Raw genomic sequence first — 24,140 nt, forward strand, 5'->3', positions numbered from 1 at the left:
TCCTGCCCTTCTCTAAGCCTCAGTTTGTCCATCAGTAAAGTGGAAATGATAATGCAACTTGTACCTGAGAATGATATTTTTTCTAGCCTTAAAGGATAAAAGCTAGAAAGATCTTTAGTACAACTTCATTTCAGAGATGGGAAGGCTGACACCCAGAAATGGAGACTTGACTTGCCTGAGGTCAGTGACCAAGCCTGGAACAGAGCCCAGGTCTCCCATCCCTTAGACCAATGTTTTTCTCGTGGCTCTTTCGTCTCATGGATGGGGAAGGTATTTTTTAGTCCTGGGGTGTTTATTATTAGCATGATAATAGGTCAAGATCCTTTGAGTATTTTCATCTCTAGTACACAAATCCTTTCAATTATTACATCCAGGCCTCTTTTCTTTACTCCTTAGATGTCAGCATTTCAGGCTAACACCCTCATTCGAAAGGTGAAGCGGACGCTGCCCAGCCCCCCTCCAGAGGAGGCCCACATGCCCCTCCCAAGCCAAGCACATTCCCAGATGTACATGGCCAGCCTCCTGCAGAAGGGCCTGGTGGGGCCACCCGTCCAAGTGACCAAAGCCAGCCTACTCAAGGAACTGGACCGCGACCTCAAGCTGGTGGAGCATGAGTCCACGAAACTGAGGAAGAAGCAGGCCGAGCTGGATGAAGAGGAGAAGGAGATTGATGCCAAACTGAAGTACCTGGAGTTAGGAATCACGCAGAGGAAGGGGTCCCTGATGAAGGACCGCGTCGGCCGAGATTACCCCTATCTTCGGTGCCTTGGGGATAACCGTGACTACATGTCAGATAGCGAGCTCAACAATTTAAGACTGGCTGGCTACGAGAGCGGGGCGGTCCACGTGAGGCCTAGCACAGCACCAACCAATCAGTATTCTGATTATTCAGCCGCTCAGTACACGTCAGCCTCCTCCTATCCTCCCTATCAGTACCCGCCAGGGCAGGGTCCTCCCCCGGCCCCCACAGCCTTCCAGCACACCCGCTTCCAGCCTCCCCAGTACCCTGTGGGCAGTGCTGGCCCTGCTCAAAATGGCTTCCAGGCCAACCAGGTACCCGCCTACCCAGCTCAAAGCACATACCCAGCTCCTGGTTTCCCTCCAAGTGCAGGCTACCCCCCTGACCACGGTCTCCAGGGCCAGCAGAACTTCCGCCCTGCTCCCCACTACCAGCCCCAGACAACTTACCCAGGCCAAATTCCTCACCCGCCTCCTCAAAATGCCCTCTTCCCAGAGCCAGCTGACAGTCACGCCGCCCATCAGAAGCCAAGGCAGACCTCCCTAGCTGACTTGGAGCAGAAGGTCCCTACTAACTATGAAGTGATTGCGGCTCCCCCGGCAGCAATGTCTTCGGCCCCTTCAGAGCCCACATACAGCACGCCGGCAGTGACCAGCAGCTACGACCAGTACAAGACTCCAGAGCCTCCCAGGCCTGGTGACCGAAGCGGTGTGAGCCAGAGCCCTGGGCCCACCTACTCCTCTGAGTCACTGTACACCAACCTGGAACAGAACATTCCCAGGAACTATGTGATGATTGATGACATCAGTGAGCTGACCAAGGACAGCACGCCCTCAGCAGCGGAGAGCCAGAAGCCGGAGCCCCGGCCCCAAGGCAGTAACGGGCGTCACATGAAGGACAAAAGCGACCTGGGAGAACCTGAAGGCCCCAGTGCTCCCTGCTGCTACGCCAAAGGGGAAGAAGAGTCTGAAGAGGATGTGTATGATCATCACAGCGCTGACCACCGAGGAAAGAGCAGCTATCACCGGAGCTCGGAGAGCAATGGGAGGATGTCAGGCAGTGGGGGCGGGTCCTCCTACTACTATGGGGACAGCGACTACAGACACTCGTCTAGGCCAGAGAAACATGGCTCCAGCATGGGTGGGCCCAAGCACTCTTCCAAGAACCTGGCCCCGGCTGTCATCTCGACGAAGCGCAGCAAGCATCGGAAACAAGGCATGGAGCAAAAGATCTCCAAGTTCTCGCCTATAGAAGAGGCCAAAGATGTTGAATCTGACCTGGCTTCCTACCCCACGACACCCTCGGTCAGCAGTAGCATGTCCTCCAGAGGGAAGAAGTTTCAAGATGAGATCACCTATGGCCTTAAGAAGAACGTGTATGAACAGCAGAAATACTACGGAGTGTCCAGCAGGGACCTAATAGAGGAAGATGACCGAGCATACAGCAGTAGGTCCAGATCATCGGCCAGTTATGGTGGCGAGAAGTCCAGCCATGACATGAGCAGCCGAGGCAAGTCCTATGAGCGGGAGCGAGAGCGAGAGAGCATGGAGAGGTTACAGAAAGCCAGCTCAAAGCCATCTTCCCTGAGCATGTCCCAGAGCCGGGGACGGCCCCCCATGCGCAGCCAGGCCTCTGAGGAAGAAAGCCCCATCAGTCCCTTAGGAAGGTCTGTGGGAGGATCCCGCTCTTCAGGAGGGCCGCTCCCTTCAGGGGCTGGGGATGGCTGCTCCCCCTTCTGCTCCAGTCACTCCTTGCCTGATGTGCAAGAACACATCAAAGATGTGCCAAGGACCCACTCCTACAAGCATGAGGAAGGTTACATCCTGGACGATTCCCACTGTGTGGTTTCAGACAGTGAAGGTAACAGCTCTCTTTGGTGATTTCTGACAGAGCATGTTGAAAGCTGAGCTTATGCCAAACCAGTATGGGGCCCCTGCATTTTGCCCATCCAGTGCCATGCTCTCGTCCCACTGTTGGCTTCAGTTGGCCCAGCATTGGCATGGCCCCGTTTCGTGTCCGCCCTGCCCATGTCCTGCCTGTGTGTGTCCCATGTGGTGATGTTCTCTCTGGGTCTCCGGAGGGTGGGTCTGAGGCTTGGGGCGGATGGGGGGCTCTGTCATTTCTTTTTTGCATGTGGTGAGCTGCTTGCATTCTTTCATTTCCTTGCATGGCTTCAGCCTGGCCTACGTTCCCGGTGCCCGAGCGAGAGATTGACTGTGATCTGTTTTTGGTTTCTGAAGCTTATCACTTGGGTCAGGAGGAGACAGACTGGTTTGATAAGCCGCGGGAATCCCGTTCAGAAAGGCTCAGACATCATGGGGGTCACTCCTCCTCTTCCTCCTCCCAGAAAAGACCCCCTGTCAAACACACTTATCATGACTATGATGAGCCCCCTGAGGAGGACCTGTGGCCGCATGACGAGGGACCACAGGGCCGCCATTCTTCCAAAGAGCATCGGCACCACGGGGATTATGGCCGGCACTCCTCGGGGTCTTCATCTTCCCGCCACCAGGGGGAGGAGCCTTCTCGGAGGGTCTCGAAGCCACATCCCCGAGACTCCGGCCGCCACGAAGGCAGACCTCACTCTCAGCCTTCTTCCCAGAAGAAGGCTCAGCAGGCTGACCCAAGGGGCCAGCCATCCTACCCCAGCTCTCAGTCGGAATACTCACAGCCATCCCGCCAGTCAGCGGCCTATCACCACCCCTCAGAGCCCAAAAAAGCTCTACGACCAATACAGTCCGGCCCCTCGGCCCCACCACCCAAGTCTGAGCCTCTGGCCCATTCACAGCCACAGCAAGCTAGGCAGCCTCAGTCAGGGCCTTCCCAGCAGCAGCTGCCTCCACAATCGTCCAGGCAGCAGCAGTCACGCCAGCCCCTACCACAGCAGCAGCCGACAGGCCACGGGCCACAACCGACTCAGTCTCAGACACAGCAGACTCCATCACAAACTCGACTGCAGCAGCAGCAACAACAGCAGCAAGGGATGCCAGGGCAGCCTTCCTCCAGGGGCCAACAACCCCAGGCTGCTCAGCAGGCTGGCAAGTCAGTGCCAGGCCATCCCCCATCGGCAGGTGCCCAGCCTGCGGGCCCAGTGAGTATGACTCAGTGTTGGGGGGGGGGGGTCTTCTTCCAGGACCTGTTCTCTCTCCTCCCACCAACCTGACTTCCCCAGGTGTGGCATAGCCACCAGGAGTCCCAGGAGGTGGAGGCTGTACTATGTCCTCAGGGTCTAGAGGGACGTTGGACAGAAGAGACAGTTCAGTGTAATAGGTGCTTTCATTTACCCAACAGCCTTGATCTCTTGGGTCCTGTGCAAACCCCCATTCCCAGGGAGCAATTTCAGAAGTCCTGATGAAGCCTGCTACTTAAACATGGGGCTGCAAAGACAAACCATCTATCTCACCAAAAGAAAACTATTGTTGGTGGGCAAGAGCAGGACACAAAACAAGTTCTGCTTGCTATGAGGCCGTATGCTGTGGACCGAGTTCAAGTACCTTATGGGCCCAGTGGGCCCCAGTCTGGCTTCTGTCTTAAACTCAATCCCATGCGTTCCATGGCCCAAAACATCGATTCCCAGAGACTCACAGAGCTGGAAGGAACCCCAGAGATCACAGTTTAGTTCTTTCCTTTTGCTGTTAAAGACACCAGCTCAGACAGATTATTACATAGCTTTCAAATCACCCACATTCGTAAGAGTTAGAGCCAGAAGGACTAGGCCAACCCCATGATTTCATAAGTGGGGAAACTGAGGCCCAGAGAGAAACCAGCTTTCTAAACAGGCCCCTCCATAGATTCATACAGAGCTCCTTTTGAGCTCCATATTGAGTGAAAGCTAAGGCCCCATCAGGCTTATGACCCAGCTTGTGTGGTTCTGACAGGTTTCCTCAGCAGAATCTACATAAAGAAAGGGTTAGGGGCAGCTAGGTTGTGCAGTGGATAAAGCACTGGCCCTGGATTCAGGAGTACCTGAGTTCAAATCCAGCCTCAGATGATTGACACTTACTAGCTGTGTGACCCTGGGCAAGTCACTTAACCTCCATTGCCCTGCCAAAAAAAAAAAAAAAAAAGAAGGAAAGAAAGGGTCAGGGCTTCCCTAACTTCCCACTGCTTCTTGAGCCTTGAAGAGCCTTCCCCTGGAGTCCATGCCAACCTTGGCCATCCTGGGCCCTCCCCTCATGCCTTTTCTACTCTACCCCAGGAACTGTCCCACTCTGTCCTCCTAAGTAGTTGCCTCTGGGCCTGGTCAGCCTCTCTCTGGGATTCAGGAGGTAGTGCCCAGCCTTGCCCTGTTCCTCTTTATAGATGCCCTGACCCCCCGCCCATGGCCCAGGCACCCCACTCTGGCGGTGAAGGGCTATTCCTGAACTCTGGGCTGATTCCAGGTCTAAATGATCAAGAGATGGGGAAGTGGGGGTGGGAGGGAGAGAAAGGATATGCTCAGATCTCATGGTCCCATCTAAGGACATTGTTTAATGTTGCAGCTGAAAGCTGAGCAGCTGGACAGCTCCAAACCCACAGCCAAAGTGCAGCAGCAGCAGCAGCAACAGCAGCAGCAGCAGGGGAGGGTCCCCCATGCCCAGCCACAGGGTGCTCCCGCAGCAGGTGAGACTTTAGCTCTAGCTTCAGCAGGGATCACCACCTCCCTCCACTCTGTCCAGAAGCAGACTGAACTTCTGTTGATTCGTGGCCGGGATGACCCTTGGCAGGGGGCCAACCTATCCTGTCCTTGAGGGTCCATTTGCTACCCATCATGAAGGACTCACTATAGACAAATGGGTCAGAAGAGGGGGCCAAGGGTCAGAGGGGATCACAAGCAGACCAGGTGTACTATAGAAACTAGCACAGTGCAGGAACCCTAAATAAAGCACTATGTGGAAGCTTTACTGTAGGATTCAGGAGCATGCTCCTCCCCAGTCTCCTTCCTCCTCTCCTCACCTCCCCACTTTCTCCTCACATTTTGTGGGGCTTTTTCATTGTTCTCTCCCTTATCTCCTCCTTTCCCCTCTTCTTCCTCTATCCTCTTCTTCTTCCTCTTCCCCCTCCTGTTCTTCCTTCTGTCTTCCTCCTCCTCCTCCTCCTCCTCTTCTCTTGGCACTGTATCCTCCTCCTCCCCATCTGGTCAGACTCAGAAACACAGAGCTTCATAGCTGTTCCCAATAGTTGAGGATTCTCCAGATGCCAGGGAGGGAAAGGGGAAAACTAAGACAATGTGGCCTCTTCAGGTCCTCCAGAGTTAGCACTGATGCTGTAGCCTTCTAGCAGGGGCCTGTGGATGGTTTGGACTAACCAGGGTTTTGAATCTCTTCCCCCAGGTACAAAAATAGGAGCAAAGCCTGGGGGAATCCCACCAGCATCAGGAGCCCCTGGGGGCCAGCCTGGGGCCGATGGAGAGAGCGTGTTTTCCAAAATCCTTCCCGGAGGGGCAGCAGAACAAGCAGGCAAACTGACTGAAGGTATAGCTTGGACTCTCAAAGACCTTGCCTAGTGGTCTAACCCCAGCCTCCCAGGGGTTAGAGATAGATGACCCAAGCCCCACCCTTCATTTCATCAAAACCCATAGAGAGATAAGAGACTTACCCAAAGTGACTCGGTCAACAGCACAGCCATGCTTTGAACCCAGGATCATAAATAGAGAGCTGGGAAGAAAACTCTCAATTTTACAGATGAGGAAACTGAGGCCCGGGCACATCCAGATGCTCTTTCCACCACACCAGACCACCTTTAACTTTCCTTCTCCCTGGTGGATGCCAGTAGGGCCACTGTGCCAAGTTCCATTGGCAGAAGAGATCATGAAAGGCTGCCTTCAGTCTCCCCCTGGTCACTCTCCAGTTCAGTTTTCCTAGAGCAGGCCCAGAGACTTAGGGGAGCTTCTTCTGTCACCACCAGAATCTACCCAGGAACTCTGAAGCGAGTCTGGGACTCTCCAGCCATACTTTGGCCCACTGGACTCACAGTGTCCGGGCCCAGAAAAGCTAGCTTAAATCTGCCAGAGCAGAATGTTGAGTTGGACAAGTGGGAAGGTCAGGGAGCCTTGTCCCTTCTGAGCTTCCCACACTATTCAGTGCCCCCAGATGTCCCCCAAGGAGTCAGATTCACATCCCTAAAGCTCCTTTTTCCTTTGTATTTCACAGCTGTGTCTGCTTTTGGAAAGAAATTTTCTTCATTCTGGTGATCCTGTGCTATAGGGTGAGTGAAGACCTCTTGAGAGTCATTGGCATGTTCTGATTTGAGGATCACCCACCCTCCTCTTCCCACTAGGCTTTCACCCAAACTAGGCCTCAATGATCAGGGAGATCTGAGCTCCTGGTTCAACACAGCCCTTTCCTGAATTGGGTTCCCAGCCAGCAATCCTCTCTTGTCCAGTGGGACATGCCTGAGCAACAGAGAGGGACCCCAGAGGGGGAGAAATTGGGGGAGCCTTTCATGTCCTTGCACCAGCCCCATATGGGCATGTCTTACACATCAGACTATCTCAAGCCTCTATGGAAGGGACTAATGTCTATATACAAGAAATGCAGCCATTACCCAACATCCAATTGGGGTCACAGCCATCCCAGCTGCATGGGGCTTTCCAGACCTCCAGCCCTAGCCCCAAGAAAAAGGATCTAACCAAACAAGAAGGGTTCCTCCATTTCAAAAGTTTGTGTGGCCACCTGTAGGCCCTCACCCGGGTTGTGGAGCAGAGAATTCCCTCCCTCAGGGTCTAGGGCCAGCACAATGCCTAGAAGCTACAATTCTTCTCATTGCTTTTTCTCTCCTCACTCTTCCCCTTCTCTACATCTGATCTCCCTGTCTCTCTTCTTCTGTCCCCTGTCTATTCTCTCCTGCTCCCCACTGGGTAACCTCCAACCTGGTTCCTTCTCTGATTCTGGGTCCTTTCTGGTCCCTTCCTCTTTAATTCTCCCATAGACACTCTGGAAGATGAATGGAGATAAAGTCATTCCTGTGGAAAAACCTATGAAGAAACTAATGGATTTCACCACAGCCTAGGACTCTGCGTATAACAGTAAGTGCACTCTCTGCCTGTGGCATCAGGGCACAGGGAGTCACAGGGACCTAGATTTATTCAGAGCTGGAAGGGGCCTTGGGCATCGTCTGGTCCGACCCTGTCCTCTTACAAATAAGGAGACTGAGGCTTGGAGAGACCCAGTGACTCACCTGAAGCCACGTGTACTAAGCAGCTGAGCCACCTCCAAACTCCGTCTCTCTGCCTCCAAATCCAGTGTCTTTTCCATTCTTTCACTGGTCATGGATTGGGGCTGGGTCGTTTGGTTTTGCTTTTGTTTTTGTTTTGTTTTTTGTTTTTTAGTGAGGCAATTGGGGTTAAGTGACTTGCCCAGGGTCACATAGCTAGTTAAGTATTAAGTGTCTGAGACCAGATTTGAACTCAGGTACTCCTGACTCCAGGGCCGGTGCTCCATCCACTGCGCCACCTAGCTGCCCCTTGCTTTTGTTTTTAATTGAAGCTGCTTTTCTAACCCTCATTCCCATGAGTCTCTGCAGTCATGGAATCCCTCCATTAATAAACATGCGTTTAAGCACTTCTGGGAGCAAGGCCCCAAGTTCAGCACTTGGAATATGAAAGGTAGACAGTGGCACAAATCCTGTCCCCAAGAAGTTTGCCTGTAAACAGAAGGGAAAGCCACAGAGAGAAGTAACAACAGCTCACAGGGCTTCCAAAACATTTCTATCCCCATTTTATAGATGAGGAAACTGAGCTTCAGAGAGGGCAAAATGATTTGCCCAGGGCCACACAGCTAGTGCTGGAGCTGGTATAGGAAGCCGAGCTTTATGATATCATATCCATTGCTCTTTTCATTATACCACACTGTTTGTGATGAGGCAGGAGTATGAAGACATTGAAACTATGTTGTCAATAAGCATGAGCCTCCTATGTGCCAAGCACTCTCAGTAAGCTTTTGATATGATAGGAGGAAAACAAATCACCAGGATGGGAAGGCAAATGATGTAAAAGCAGGAGACGAGGTCCAGAAAGAGACCTCTGAGGAGAGAGAGGTCACTTCCATCTAGGGAATAGTGGAGAGGAGATCAGGAGAAGAGAGCAGCTGAGTTGGACCTCCAGGTTAGAGAGGGATTTGTATGGCTGGAGGTAGAAGAGGAAACCATTCTAGACTTGGGGGTCAGTGGGAACAAAGGCATGAGGATGGAAGAAGGCCAGACAAGAGCAGAGGACAGAAAGCCAGCCATCTTGGTGCAGTCTGACCCAACAAGGACAAAGGAGACTTGAGATGGTGCTTCCAAGCTGGCACTGCCTGGCTGGGATGGGTGAGATGGGCCTTGCACATAGTAGATGCTTAATAAATGTGCTTTAAAACAAATAGAATATAAATAACTGAGACTCAGGTGAGGAGTTCCCATGGAGGCTGAGTGTAGAGAAGCCTTCAAATTTCCACTCATGTCTGGGAGCCCCACTGCTCAGGCTTGACACCTGGTCCATCCAGGGGCCTGTGGAGTGAGAAGCTGGGGAAAACACAACCAGAGCTCAAGGGAAAAATGGTTCTCTCTGGAGAATTTCTCACCATCCATCCCTCGGGTATTGAGCAGGCAAGGTGAGAAACTTTGGTAGCAAGTTTGCTAAGAGACAAGATGCAGTGACATAAGGGGAAGCAGCTCTTGAGGCTAAAGGCCCATGGCTCAGAACTAAATAACATAGCTTCACCAGCCCTGGATTCAGGAGGACCTGAGTTCAAATCCAGCCTCAGAGACTTGACACTTACTAGCTGTGTGACCCTGGGCAAGTCACTTAACCTTCATTGCTCTGTGAAAGAAAGAAGGAACGAAAGAAAGAAAGTTTCCCTCTTCCTTGATTAGGCTCAGTGGGGTGGCCCCTATCTGCTGGCCCTCCTTTTTTGAACAAAGGGTCTTGTGCTTCCTCTTATATCCCTCTCTTCCCTTTGTCCTTCTAGCCTGCTATCTCTTCCTCTCCATGTTCTTCTTCTCCCTGCCCTACACCTGAAGAAGTGTCCTCAGAGAATTCACAAGACAGGGCACAAATCATCCTGGGCTGTGAGGCCTTGGGTCATAAGAAGTCAGATGTTGGAGCAGCTAGGTGGCACAGTAGATAAAGCACCGGCCCTGGATTCAGGAATACCTGAGTTCAAATCCGGCCTCAGACACTTGACACTTACTAGCTGTGTGACCCTGGGCAAATCACTTAACCCCCATTGCCCTGCAAAAAAAAAAAGAAGAAGTCAGATGTTGGAATGAAAATTGTCTAAGCCATGTGGATAAAGTACCAGCCCTGGATTCAGGAGGACCTGAATCTGGCCTCAGACACTTGATACTTACTAGCTGTGTGACCCTGGGCAAGTCACTTAGTCCTCATTGCTGCACAAAAAAAAAAAAAAAAAGGAAAGAAAAAAGAAAAGAAAAGAAAAGAAAGAAAATTGTCTAAGCCAATTACCCTGAATCCATAGATGGGGTAAGATGGGATAGTGGAGAAGAGAGTATTCCTTGCTCTACCCAGTCTTTAGGGGAGCAGGAAGGGATGAGGGCTAACTGGTGCTAGTTAATTGATTCATTCCCTCGAACACCCCATTGTTTTAGAATCATAGAATGGCAAAAGTAGAAGAGATTTCAGGGGTCATCTTGCCCACCCCTCTCATTTAATAAGAGGAGGAGACTATGACACAGAATAGTTATGCCTCATGCCCAAATGCTTTTCTCTTGATGCTAAACACATGGCTAGTCAGTGCCAGAGCCAGGACCCCAGGCTCCTGACCCAACCAAGCCCACCACTTTCTGATTGTTCCTTAGAGTGAAGAGCTGGTTTACTAACCCATTAGTAACCTTACTAACCTGCTCCCTCCAAATCTTTTATCACGCCATTGAATGTGGTACCTTTGACCTACCTGGCTGGTTAGTCCCTGAGACCTGGGGCAGAGGAAGGAACATAGTTACTTTAAGGGCTTTTACGAGGAATGACCCCTGTCTGCTAGTCTTTGCAGATGCCCACTGGTTCACAAACACAAGAAGAGGATGCCTTTACGGCCAGGCCATCTGCCTGTTCTGTGTGACCTAGGTTTGCAGAAAGGAAAAGTAAAATGTGATCTCTTCAGCATCATGGGGGACTGCCCAACAAAGGAAGGCCCACTCCTAGGAGCATGGGAATACTTGGGGAGCCTGCTTCAGAGCAGGCTCAGAAGCCAGCTCCCTCCCATTCACAACGGTCCTCATTGGCCAGACCTCCATCATACCAGGATCATATTGTTCCTAAGTTGTAGGCCTCACTTTACCCACAGTGCCTGACCCATTACTGACAGCCCCCTAGGAGAGATGATGCAGTAGTTATATTGGGCTAGGCAAACTCTTAGGGGATCATCTGGTCCAACCTCTTCATTTGGCAGCTGGGGAAGCTGAGGCCAGTATCCTTTTTTCTTGATGCTAGACACCAGCTCCTTGCTTGGGAAGTGCGAAGTTTCTCCAACTTATAAATGAGAGTCTGTTCCTTTATTAATTAGTCCTTCCTGTCTCCCTCACTCCCTCTTCCTCTCTTCCTCTTCCTGCTTCTCTTTGCTACCTCTTTTTTCCTCCCTTCTTTCTCCTCCCTTTCTTTCCTTCTTTCCCCTCCTTCCTTTTCTTTCTTCCTTCTCCATCCCTTCCTTTCTTCATTATTAGTTCCTTTGTGCTTAGCTGAATTTGTATTCATTATCTTTCTCTTGCAGCAAGGGTTGGTGGGGTTCTGGAGAGGGTGGGGTCCCCAGCATTTGTGGCAGAGCCTCCCATGTCAGGCAGCATTCCCTCCCCCACGTGATCAGCTCTAGTCATTTCTCCAGCACAGAGTCCATGGGGTTGTCCACCTGAGACCTCGGAGAAGAGAGTAGCCATCGGAGCCTGACACCTGGCAGCTGGCATGGACCACTCACCCTTGAAACACAGTGAAGCCTTGGCACGGCCCAGCAGGAAGGGTAGTGTCCCTCAAGGCTGAAACTGCTTTGTTAAGCACTCAATATGCCACACTGGCCTCTGGCTTTAGCACACTGATGAAAGTTCTCCCTGGGCCCCACCCACTAGGGATCTGTCCTCACAGAGGGCCTTGTTAGGACATGGCCCACACCACTTCACCAGGGCTGAGGGGCAGGAGGTGTGTAGGGGCCTTCAGAGGCTTTCATTATTCAGATCTCCCCTCCCCTTTGGGCTGGGGACACCTCTCCAACCCATCACTGAGGCCTTCATTCAGCCCATAGGATGGATGTCAGCAGACACTGGAGCAGGAAGGGGATAATACTGAGGATGGTCCTCAAAGACAGGTGTATATTTCCAGACAATCCTCACCTTAAACCAGGACCTGTCTATATAAAGAGGCAGCTCTGGCCAGCGAGCCAGGATGGCAAGTTCACAAGCAGCCTTGAGTCTGGGAAGAGACTCCAAGAATAGATTCGCAAGGAGAGGCAAGGCCTTAAGGAAGTTCCCAAAGATGGAGTTCATAGGTTAGAGCTGGGAGGAATCTTGGAGATGGTCTTGTCCAACATTTTGCAGTAGGGAAAATTTGGGCATAGAATGGGTTAGAGAATTACCCACGGTCACCCAGGTAGCAGAGCTGGGATTTGAACCCAGTTGCCCTGACTCCAAATCCGGGGTTCTTTCCACTCCACCGCAGGAATGTCTGGCACCCGGAATTGACAGGCCTGCCTGGCACACCAGAAAATGCCTGATCAGCCACAGAATTAGCTGAGTTTAAAATAAAAGAGCAGTCATGTTTCACATGTTGAATTTGTTGTTGTATGTTATTTTAGTGGCTTTTCAGCCTGAACACCTCAAGGGAAATGTGATGGAGAAAGAGAGTAATAAATGAAGCATGGACTAGAAATAAACCAGAGTGCAGAGACAAATTGATTAGAGCAGGCAATGAAGCCTATGGATTGGATGTCCCTTTCATGCCAAGCCTTGGTGCAGGAGCACTCATCCCTTGCCATTCTGGTTTAGACCTGTCTGTCTCTCCCAGAGAGTCACTATGGTGGGGCTAGAGTGGGGGTGGCGGGGATTGACTCAGTTCCCCAAGTGCAGAAAGCAAAAAAAAAAAAAAAAAAAGCAAGTGCAGAAAGCAGAAAAAAAAAAAAAGGCTACCCCCACACTGCCAAAAACTGGTTGTTAAACATTTTACTAGCACACTCCTGCATACAAATAGTTCTATGGCCAGTGCTATATGTCAAGCAGCTCTTAGACACATCCCTGAGCCATATCAAAGGCACTTTTGCATCAGCCCAGTCTCCAAAGTGGTTTGAGTCCATAGTATCTCAGTGGAATCTAAGAACTCTGGTAGATTTGCTGACAAATGAAGGCGGCTGGGGAGAGCACTAGACTGTAGGTCTGTGGAGCCACCCCTGGTATCTTCCACTGGCTAGGGATGACAGAAAATGAGCACCCCAGGACAGACCAGCCAGGTGGGCCCCCAGGAAGCAACTTCATCTGAGATTTAGCTACAGAAGAGAACAGAGAGGAGAGCCTGGCTTGAGACAGGATCTGCCTCACTGGCCTCTCCACCTTCCAGAGTTCCTAGACTTCAATGAGATACCATGGACTTGAGCCACTATGGGGATAGGGCTGGTGCAAAAGTCCCTTTGGTAAAATCCCCTTGTTAGGGCTCAGGACTGTGTCTATGGGCTGCCATGACATGTAGCATTGACCATAGAACTATATGGATGCAGGGGTATGCTAGTAAAATGTTTAACAATTGGATCTTTGAATTTTTTTAATGTGCCCACTACACACTTCTAAGTTTAATTTGGATTTTGCATATTACTGTCTTGTCTAGACAATCAACAAAACAATAAATTGAACCCTGATTTGCAACATTTACCAATTTCCAAGGTATAAATTCTCACACTGAAAATTTCATCATTTTCTCTCTCTAGCACACCCCTGGGTGTATGGCACCCCTTCTCTAGCTTAAAAGCACTGAGTATTTTTCAGAGAGCAGTTTTCCCAGGATAGTCAGCCTCTGCCCCAGCTTCCTATGAAGGGTCCCAAGTATGGTCACATTTCAAGGTTCCTGGCTCCTCTTTTGGAGCTGGGGGCATTTTGATATATCCAAGGCATAAAGAGGCTCTTCATGTGTCCTCATCTCCTTTCTTTCCTCTCTTTTCTTTGTGGATTGCCAATTTGTGACTCAGAGGACGGAAGTAGGGGTAGCAATAATAGAGAGAGACTAGAGGGTGGGTGGCTTCCGGGAGTGTGTCTGTGTGTCTCACACACACACACACACACACACACACACACACACACACACTTAATGTGTTTGGACATTAAGGAGACTGTCTTTAAAGATCTGGCTGGATAAGGCAGGAAACACTGATTTTCTTTTCTCAAACATTTCCAACCACAACCATTCAGTGAGGCCAGGAGCAATGGACCCCATCCTGGCTCACTCAGTCTGCTATAAGCTCTTTTCCAACCTTGCCATCACCTGGGGAATACCAGGGCCCAAGAGCAATTCAGGGCAGCCTCCAGCAGCAAATCCTGTCCACTCCAAGTACTGTCTTTTCTAAAGCAGGAGAGAAATCTCATTATCTCTGTGAGCAGTAGATGGGAGTCTAACTAGTGTTGGGCCAAAGGAGGCACAGTCCTACTCAGGAGACATAGGCTAGACTAAACAGCCTCTTTGAGTCTCTTTCTTCTTACATACTGTGTAAAGTGACACCTGTTACCAGCAAGGGTTCGTAGGGAAGCAGTGGAATAGCCCACAAGGACTAGAATGAGCCACGTGTTTCTCTGCAGTTTCCGCTCATTCTAGAAGTGACTAATTCTTCTTTTTTTCTTTCCATTTCCGGTGGGAACTTGGGAATCCTAGGAGACAGCAGAGCAGTATATGTGGGCGACTAGTATAGAAGAGAGCAAAAAGAATGGGCATGAATGAAAGTAGCTATCCACTGTTCTTGCCAAAATAACCAACTTTCCTTCCTTCCTTCTTTCCTTCCTTCCTTCCTTCCGTCCTTCCTTCCTTCCTTCCTTCCTTCCTTCCTTCCTTCCTTCCTTCCTTCCTTCCTTCCTTCCTTCCTTCCTCCCTTCCTTCCCTCCCTCCTTCCTTTCCCTTTTTCTCTTCCAAGCATCTGAACTCATGGCAAACCCTAGGCTCAGTGACACAAACAGGACACGGTGGATGCTTTCCCAGCTGGAGCTGCCAGAGTGAGGCATCTGCCTGGAAGCCCCCCAAGGAGTGTCTCCCTTAGAACCGCTCTCCAAAGACAGTGTCCATAGTGACTCATCCTGCTCTCTGGTGAGCAGTGGCTGGAACGAGCCACAGTCATTCTCGGGGAGACTTTTCTTGAGGAAAACTTGCCAAAGGTCCTGGTTGGGACTGTCCAGAAGCTTGGGGTTCCCACTTTGCCCTTGGAGAAGACTCTTGAACCTCCAAAGGCAGTGCCCCTGCCCAGTGCTCCCCCTTGCCAAGTGGAGCCTGGCGCAGGGCCCAGGGGCCTTTCCTTCAGGGTTATACACAGAGTTCCAGCTCATGCCGACTGGGACTTCTTCACTCCGGGGCCTTCAAAGGTTTTTCCACAGCCTTGGAGATGGGCTTTGAGTTGAGGGCTGGGAGCCAAGTGCTCCATTTCCTTCACATTCCAGTTGGCCCCACAGCTCCCTCTGCGGGCACCCTGTCCTTGATGATGGAACGCGTGCAGCGAGGGACTTGTGGGATTTAGAAAACTTAAAAAAAAAAAACCACAAAAAAAACAACAAAAAAAAAAAACAAACACTAGGACCTAACACTGTTTCATTATTGAAATATGAGGCCATAGGACTCTGCAAGGCAGCATGTGCACTGGCTGACTTTTCCCCAGACAGATGGTGGCAGGCCAAGCGTGTCTGCCAGCCACCTTGAAGCCATCACCAAGCCATTGTAAAACATCCAAGTGGCGATGCTTTCATAACAACCATCTCCTTATTTTACCTATGCCTGAAGATTTCTTTTTATTTCAAAAGCAGCCTTAACCATTCCAATTTTATTTACTTGTATACCTCATAAGCATTTTTCTTTCATTTTTCTTTCCTCTTCCCTCATCTCCCCTTCTCACCCCATCCCCAACCACTTTTTTTTAAACTCCTTCCCCCTTTACTCTGTACCTGGTTATCATGGGGTGTCCTCTGTAGAAGCAATAGAGTGCAGTAGACTACAAGAGCCCCACGAGGAGGCAGGATGACATCAGGAGAGGTCGCCTCTGCCGTTCTCCTTCCTCTTACTGTGCAATTCAAGTCCTTCTTAAGCCATTACCAGTGGGCGTGCTCAGAAATTTAAAAACAGAAAATTTAAAAAAAAAACACAACTGAAGCCCATGTGGTTTGAGTTGCCACTAGGAAGTTCCTCGAACCTCTGGCATGGGAAGCGAGAGGGAGCCGCAGTCAGCAGCTGGTGAGCCCAGGGTAGGTGTCCTGGTTGTCACCGGGATGACCGCATTAAGCCAGCCGCCCTCGCCTCAACGGTGTTCCAGACAACCAACCTGATGGTCCCGTACATTGGAGCTTCCCTTCAACCTGAGCAACAGCAACAAGTCTCATTTCTAACGTTCTATGCAATGAAATACAAAAAACAAACAAACAAACAAAAAAAAAGACAAAAAAAATTAAAAAAAACAACAGAACACACTACACCTGTTAATATTTAATAAACTAAATGTTCCGTATAAGAATTTAATTGCAAATGTGCTATGGAGAAACTGGATGGATATGTTTCTAGCTAACACCTGTGTGTGTGAAGTTTTCAATTTGTGGCATGTTCGACCCATTCGAAGGACGCGTCGTTGCCAAAGGGTGACCCTGCTGCTGTGACTGTCTCCTGTCCTAGAGTAGAGCATGGCTTGCTACCTCTTTGCACGAATTCATCTACTTTAAATGCTTGCCGTACTTTGCTCGGGGTTCTTTTTGCCTCAGTCCCTCGCCTATGCTTCTTGTCGACATATGCACTTGTAATAGAAGGATTGTCTATGCTAATGGGAAAGGTGCCTCTAGTCCGCAGCGAGGTCCTGAGCCCTCCCACCTATGCTGACCTACCGATGACCTACCAATGACCTTTCCTGTATCCTTTCTCCAGATCCCAAGTCTCAACATGGAAATGAGTCTACCAGGTCTTGAGCCCCCAAAACCCACTATGCTCCTCTTCAGTAGATCATAGGAATTAGAATGGGAAAGGGTCTTTGAGATAAATCTAATCCAACCCCACCACCACCCATTTTATAGATGTGTCAGCTGAGGGCCAGAGAGAAAGGAGGCAGCAACTTGACCAAAGTCACCTAGGAAGTAAATAGTAAAGGTGGGATGTGAGTCTGAGTCCTCTGATACATTCAGTGCCCTTCTCATTACACTGGTCTTCCCAAAGAACCACCGCTACCACCACCTCCACACATAGACCATATACCCCAATGCCATAGCAGAGACAGTACCGTAAGCCTTGAAATGGAGAAGATAAAAAGCAATTCAGAAGAAAATTTGAGCATTCTCAGATATCTACTGTAGAATTTCTTTAAATTAGCTTTCCTTACCTCCCTTGACCCCCAGTTGTGAGGCTTCCCCAAAGACTGTGCCCAGGGCTTAGAAAACTGTCTATTCATAGTAAACTGGAGCCTTTGGCCTCTTTGAACCTCAAAACCCAATATAGCTACATTGGCTCAGGGCTTCAGGGTGGGGGTGGGGGGAGGCCTGGAAACCCATTTTCCAAAAAATGGATTTGATACCAATGGACTCTAGGTTAGGATTTGAAAGGTTGTTTTGTTGTTTGTTCCATTGTGGAGCGGTCTGTCATACCTTGGTTTTACCTGTGCTGCTAAATCCTGACTAAAGCAGGCCATCCCTAAAAGGGGATGGACCAGCTAGGGAGCTAAAATGAGTGCAAAACCTCAGATTGCTCCACTCCCCCTCCCCCAGGCAGGGGTAGGACTCAGAATTTGGAAGCCTCTCTTAGCTTTGATCAAAGAGAGACTCTCTAGGAACCTCAGCCCATAGCTAAAGCTGTTTTTAAAAAAACAAACAAAAAAACTTTCTAAGGTTGTAGATAGAAAAGGTCCCAGAATGAGTGGGGGGCAAAGGGAGTAATCCTTGGCATTTGTAAAGACCAGTGTTGGAGCTGCTGACCTTTGGGAAAGAAACAAAGACAATCCCGACTGTCTGGCTGGGACCCTTGAGGGCTTCTAGATTGGTGAGGTGCCAAGCTTTTCTTTCCCTAGACCACCATTTCTAAGGCAGTACTGATGTCTCCCAGGCCTTGGGAAGTTCCCAGGGGGCCCAGGCTCATCCAAGTCATTGAGCCCACAGGCTAGCTTTTTCCAGAGCTCTTCGGGGTGTACCATACATTTCTTAGGAGCTCCTATTTCTTACATTTTTTTCTTGGCAGCTCTAGGATTCAGGAGGGGAGACCTCTCTCTGTCATTTGTCTCCATCAGAGCCCCTAGGCCTTGAAGCCTCCTTGCCTAGAGCCTCATTTTGATCTGGTTCTCCCCAAGGATAGATTCTGGTCCCTCTGAGTCCAGAAGAGCCTTGGTAAGCTATCCCAAGGACTTCCAAAGAGTTCAACTCATCTCAAAGGGCCGTGCTTCTTAGCTGGTAATTGGGTGGAGGAGACCTTCCCAACCCCCAAGTCAGCAGGGACAAATGGCTGCGAGAAGGCTACTTCTTAATGGGAAAGAATGAAACATTATTAGGCAGGAGATTCTGTGTGGGAAGACAACAGGGAAAGGGACCTGCTTTTCTCCTGTCTTCATTCTCACTAGAGATGGACAACAAGGGTCTTGGTGGCCTTAGCTCTAAGAGCAATTGGTAGGTGACTCCTGTGGTGAGCAATTCCCAGTCTAGGTATTGTCTAGTCAGCATTCACGTTAGGGATACCCTGGCCTTTCCTTCTGCACTGGTGTTCTTAATGGCATCTGCCTTTTATTTGATTCTCCTCATTGAAGTATGGATTGGAATGGAATGGAATAAACCTTTATTAAGCACCTACTATGTGCCAGGCACTGTTCTAGGCACTTTCCAAATATTATCACATTTGTAACAATACCTCTCACGGACATGGCCTCTTCACAGGAGCTCAGCTCACCTTGCACGTATGATCTTTTTCTAATTCTCCACTAGATGTGTGTAAAGTAGGGAAGGGGAAATATTACTCTCCCTGCTTTCCTGATGAGGAAACTGAAGCAGAGAGTTTCGATCACTTGACCAAGACCAAACTACAAGGTATGAGCAGAGGGTTCCTTTCTGTAATAAATCCTTGCCCTCTAACCCTTCTTTGTCTTGCCTGGACTATGTGTGAAGTGAGTCTCTGCCCCAAACCCATCTCTCCTCTAAGCTTTCAGATGGCACCTAAGACGAGGCTCTTGGCCGGAGAGCGTTCTGATAACTGACTGAGAACTTTCTGCGGACGCAGAGAAGGGCCATCCACCTGGAGGTCAGGATGACCCTTTGGACAGTTCAGATGAAGGCGCTTAGCACAAGCGTAGGGAGGCGTGTCCTGCTAAGACACCAGGTCCAAGTGCTATGGGAACATAGCTTTCCAATGGGCCAAGAATACTAGGGAGGTCACTGGAGTAGGAGGTGGGGAGAAGAGAGAGCAGGCAGGGTTCTAGATCTCTTCTGCCTCGTGGGCAGGTATTGGGTGCTTCCACACATGCTTTATTTGTACTGAGGGCTCTGTCCACCAATGGAAAGCTAGCACACTCTCCATACTTCATCTTTGACAGTCCTGGAGGCTACCTCCACCAGGCAGCTTCCTCTTTGGAAAGCACACGCACTCACCACAGCCCTGCTGTCAATAGCTTTTGACCCCTTTGACCCCTCCCCAACCCCAGAGACAATCATAGAACCTTTGATCTAGAAGGGGCTCTAATCCAACTCCCTCATTTTGCAGATTGGGAAACTGAGGCTGAGCGAGCTGACACAAGTGATCCTAGAACATGAAATCAGTTGGTGGCAGACTTGGAACTAGGATCCAGAGTCCCTGACCTCCACACTGCCTCAGAGAGGGGAGACAATGTGAGCTTTTCTGATCAGGCACTGTCCCTGGAGGGGAGGTTATCTGATAATTTAATAACATTTAGAAACAAGCAAAAGCTGAGAAGTCAAGGATGGCCAGAGATCTTCATTCCTTAAGTATCACTAGATGCACCCATGTTCTCTGTCCCCAGGGTCTTCAGAAGCAGTGGCTTCCCCTTCAGGACCCCCTCCCCAATGGCCAGTATTTCCCCGAGAGCCACTGGCATGACAAGTGCATACAGTCCGACGTCCTCCCAGGCCCTGTTCCCCCATGGGTCATCTCTCTTGGGGTCACCATGACCTGCTCTCTCCATTCCTGGCATGTAAATACATTGTACAGTGTATAAATCTCACGTGGCAAGGAGAACAAAACTCAAACTTCAACTTGTGTTGGGGGGTTCACTTCACAACACTAGCACACCTTTTGCTTTGATGTACAAAAAAAGAAAGCCAATACTTTAATGGGTGTGTGTATGTGTGTACATGTGTGTGCGCACGCGCGCATGTGTGTGTGTGTGTGTGTGTGTGTGTGTGTGTGTGTACATAACAGAGAGAGAGAGAGAGAGAGAGGAGAGTGTGGGGGAGAGAGACTGCCTCATTTAGCCCTTCGGATTGAAACCCACACTTCTTCTGCCTTTCCTCTAACCTTCCCTTCTCTCCTCCCTCGAGTCTGCTCTTGTCCCTCCTCTCTTCCCCTCTCCTTTCCCAAGGTATAGCAGTCAACTGTAGAGTTCTTCCGCTTTTTCCAGCCCCTTCCACCCGGTGGCTTCCATGCCTTTTTCGGGCTACTCCATTTTGGGGCGAGGGATTTTTTTGTCGTTGTTGATGGGACAGGGGTGGGGGTGGGGGGGTTGTACAAAGTCAAACCAACAAGTTTACAGTTGTAAGTGCAATGACCTATGTCCTCTATCTGAACATTGTAAATCGTGTGTCTGTCCTGCTGCGCCCTGTGAGAACTCTGTAGTATTTCAATGTACCACCTTCTGTATTGTGACTCAGTATGAGATATTGCCCCTACAAGGTATTTCTGTGATCACAGAATAAAAGGACTTGCTATAAAGCATGTGTTGGCTCCTGCATTGTTCCTGTTTTACTGGGGCCTGAGGGTGGGGTGGGGTGCAAGAAGTAATTTTCAATATTAATTTAAAGCAGGGGCAGCCAGGTGGTGCAGTGGATAGAGCTCTGGCCCTGGAGTCAGGAGAACCTGAGTTCAAATGCGGCCTCAGACACTTGACACTTATTAGCTGTGTGACCCTGGGCAAGTCAACCCCTAATGCCTTGCCTGAATGAATGAATGAATGATAGTAATTTAAAGTAGCAAACACAAGCGTCCACAAGAGTTGCTTTTTCTGCTGATCCATGGAGGCTACTTTGGCTTAAACTGCCTGTAGGACATTTCATTGTAGATACCCTATAGGCATTGTCCGTTCCATATGGCCAAAACAGAGTTCATCACCTTCACCACCCTACTTCTCTTCCAAACTTCCCTATTTCTTTTCTTTTTTTTCTTTCTTTCTTTCTTTCTTTCTTTCTTTCTTTCTTTCTTTCTTTCTTTCTTTCTTTCTTTCTTTCCTTTTTTCAGGGCAATGAGGGTTAAGTGACTTGCCCAGGGTCACACAGCTAGTAAGTGTCACGTGTTTGAGGCCGAATTTGAACTCAGGTCCTCCTGAATCCAACACTGGTGCTTTATCCACTGCGCCACCTAGCTGCCCCTTCCCTGTTTCTTTTGAGGACACCACCAGATACCACCCCAGTAACCCAGGTTCACCACCTCGTGTGTCATCCTCGATTTCTTCCTTTCCCTCACCCCACATAGCCAATCAATTTGCTAGATCTTTACCATTTCTCCCCCTCCCAGCATCTCTTGAATCCATTCCCTTCTCTCCATTCACACCAACCTAGGTCAGGCCCTCATCACTTCCCACCTGGACAATTACAATAGGCTCCTAAGTGGTCTCCCCGCCCCAAGTCTCTCTCCCACTCCAGTTCATCCTCCACACCTACTGCCAGCATGATTTTCCTAAAGCTCCGGTGTGATCATTCTCCTACTCAACAAACTCTAGTGGCCCCTTTTTCCCTATAAGATCAAATCAGAACTCCTTTGTTTGGCATTTAAACCCCTTCCCCACCTGGATCCATCCTTCCTCTTTAGTTTTATTACTCACTATTCCCCTTTACATACACCACTCTCCAAACTGTCCTTGGGATTGAAACCCACACCTCTTCTGCCTTAGAGTTACTTACACATGGCACATCATCTTCCATCCAATTCCACACCTTTGAACTGGCTGTCCCCCATGTCTGAAATGCAACCCCTCCACAGCTAGGTGGCTTCATAGTGCACTGCACTTGGTGGAGTCGGGAAGTCCAGAGTTCAAATCCAGCCTCAGACACTTACCAACAATGTGAACTTAAGCAAGTGACTTAAATTCTCTGTTTGCCTCAGTTTCCTCAACTATAAAATGGTTTTAATAGCACCCACCTCCCAGGGTTGTTGTGAAGATTAAATGAGATATTATTTGTAAAACGCTTAGCACAGTGCCTGGCCCGCAATTATTATTATGTTATTATGTTATATTATATATTATGTTTTTATTATATGTTATGTTATTATGTTAGCAATTATTATTATTATTATTATTATTATTATTACCTTTGACCCTTAGAATCCCTAGTTTCTTCAAGGCTCAGTTCAAGGGCCACCTTCCACTGAAACCTCCTAATGAAGCCTTTCCTGATCTCCCCGGTTACTAATTCCTTCCTCCCAATATTGGCTTGTATCCATGGTGTGTCTATTCCGCACATTCTTCTCTATATGTATGTTTGTCTTTACTCAGTAGATTGTAAGCTCCTCAAGGACTGGTTCACTCTTACCTTTATATCCCCAATATCTACCATACTGCCTAGAGCACAGTAGAGCTTAATAATGATTATTGCTTGGTTTATTTATTGGCTCTGGGTCACTGAAACCTCTACAAAGACACCTTGGAATACTGGCCTAATGGGTTCAGTAATTTACCTTAAGAGACTTATAATGGCTTCTCTAGGAGATCCAGCAGTTCTGATCTGTATCTCTCCAAGGTGTAGGTCCATTAATTCCACCCCCCCCCATCTGTCATTAATGAACTGATTAAGTGATTAAGCCAACCTGGAAGGGAGGGGAGGGGACAACAAGAGAAGGGCCCTGTCCTCAGCCCTATACCATTCAACATTTTTTCATTTACTTAGATAATGGCATTTCTGTTATTTTTTGTTTGGTTGGTTGTTTTTTTGGGTGGGGCAATGAGGGTTAAGTGACTTGCCCAGGGTCACAGAGCTAGTAAATGTTATGTGTCTGAGGTCGGATTTAAACTCAAGTCCTCCGGAATCCAAGGCCAGTGTTTTATCCACTGCGCCACCTAGCTGCCCCATTTCTAGTGTTTTTAACAAACCCTGAATGACACGAAACTTAGTAGGCTAGCTCAATATATTGGAAGATGGTTTTCAAAAACCTGCTTCTAGATTTAAGGTAGAGAAACACAGCTCACAGTCCCCGGGAGCTTTCCTATTTTAAGTTACTGAAAGATCTCGGGGCAGCTAGATGGCGCAGTGGATAGAGCACCGGCCCTGGAGTCAGGAGGACCTGAGTTCAAATCTGGCCTCAGACACTTAACACTTACTAGTTGTGTGACCCTGGGCAAGTCACTTAACCCCAACTGCCTCACTAAAAAAAAAAAAAACGATCTCAAGGTCACATGTCAGTCTGATATAATAACATATCAGAGTAAGGATAAGCTCCCCTAGTGCCTAGTACAGGGTACTTAACAAATGTTCCTTGAAGTTGTTGACTTGAATCGCTAAGTTGTCTGTCCAATGACCTGAGTGACTCCTGAATATTGGAGTTTATACAATTTTGTGCTCAGAAGTAAACAAAGCGAGCTTGTCTCCTTTTCCACACGCATCAGCTCAGGGCAAACGGGCTCAGGCTTGCTTGGCTATGTCCATCATAAATAAGCTTATGAGGATACACACAGACACTGTTGGAATTCTTTTGGTGCTCAGTGGTTACATCTCTCTATTCTTCAGTCCTCCTAGCTGTGTCCCCCTCTCCTCTATCAGGGAGAAGAGGTCTAGACTATCTTAGCAAATAAAAAAAAAAAATCTCAGTAGGCTGGAGCAACGGGCAAATCCAATAGAGGTGGAACATTTAGTAAGAATTAATGCGGGGTAGCTAGGTGGCGCAGTGGATGGAGCACCGGCCTTGGAGTCAGGAGTACCTGGGTTCAAATATGGCCTCAATCACTCAACACTTACTAGCTGTGTGACCCTGGGCAAGTCACTTAACCCCAATTGCCTCCCTAAAAAAAAAAAAAAGAATTAATGTAAAGTTCTACATTGGGGTTCCAAAAACCAACTATGCAGGTGCAGAATGGGGGAGAAATGTCTAGGT

General features: G+C 49.1%; 1 protein-coding gene across 1 annotated transcript in view; it reads left to right on the forward strand.

Annotated features, from left to right (window-relative positions):
• Positions 1-20,774, forward strand: part of BSN (bassoon presynaptic cytomatrix protein) — a 240,442-nt gene extending 219,668 nt beyond the window's left edge. Inside the window, exons 6-12 of the mRNA XM_043975309.1 lie at positions 397-2,599; positions 2,980-3,830; positions 5,221-5,341; positions 6,052-6,192; positions 6,871-6,925; positions 7,649-7,745; positions 14,806-20,774. Of these exons, the coding sequence (XP_043831244.1) occupies positions 397-2,599; positions 2,980-3,830; positions 5,221-5,341; positions 6,052-6,192; positions 6,871-6,911 (3,357 nt within the window). The 3' untranslated portion in view covers positions 6,912-6,925; positions 7,649-7,745; positions 14,806-20,774. The remainder of the gene's footprint in view (positions 1-396; positions 2,600-2,979; positions 3,831-5,220; positions 5,342-6,051; positions 6,193-6,870; positions 6,926-7,648; positions 7,746-14,805) is intronic.
• Positions 20,775-24,140: the final 3,366 nt, after the last annotated feature.

Source organism: Dromiciops gliroides, chromosome 1, assembly GCF_019393635.1.
Source record: "Dromiciops gliroides isolate mDroGli1 chromosome 1, mDroGli1.pri, whole genome shotgun sequence".
In the NCBI taxonomy this organism is placed as follows: Eukaryota; Metazoa; Chordata; class Mammalia; order Microbiotheria; family Microbiotheriidae; genus Dromiciops; species Dromiciops gliroides.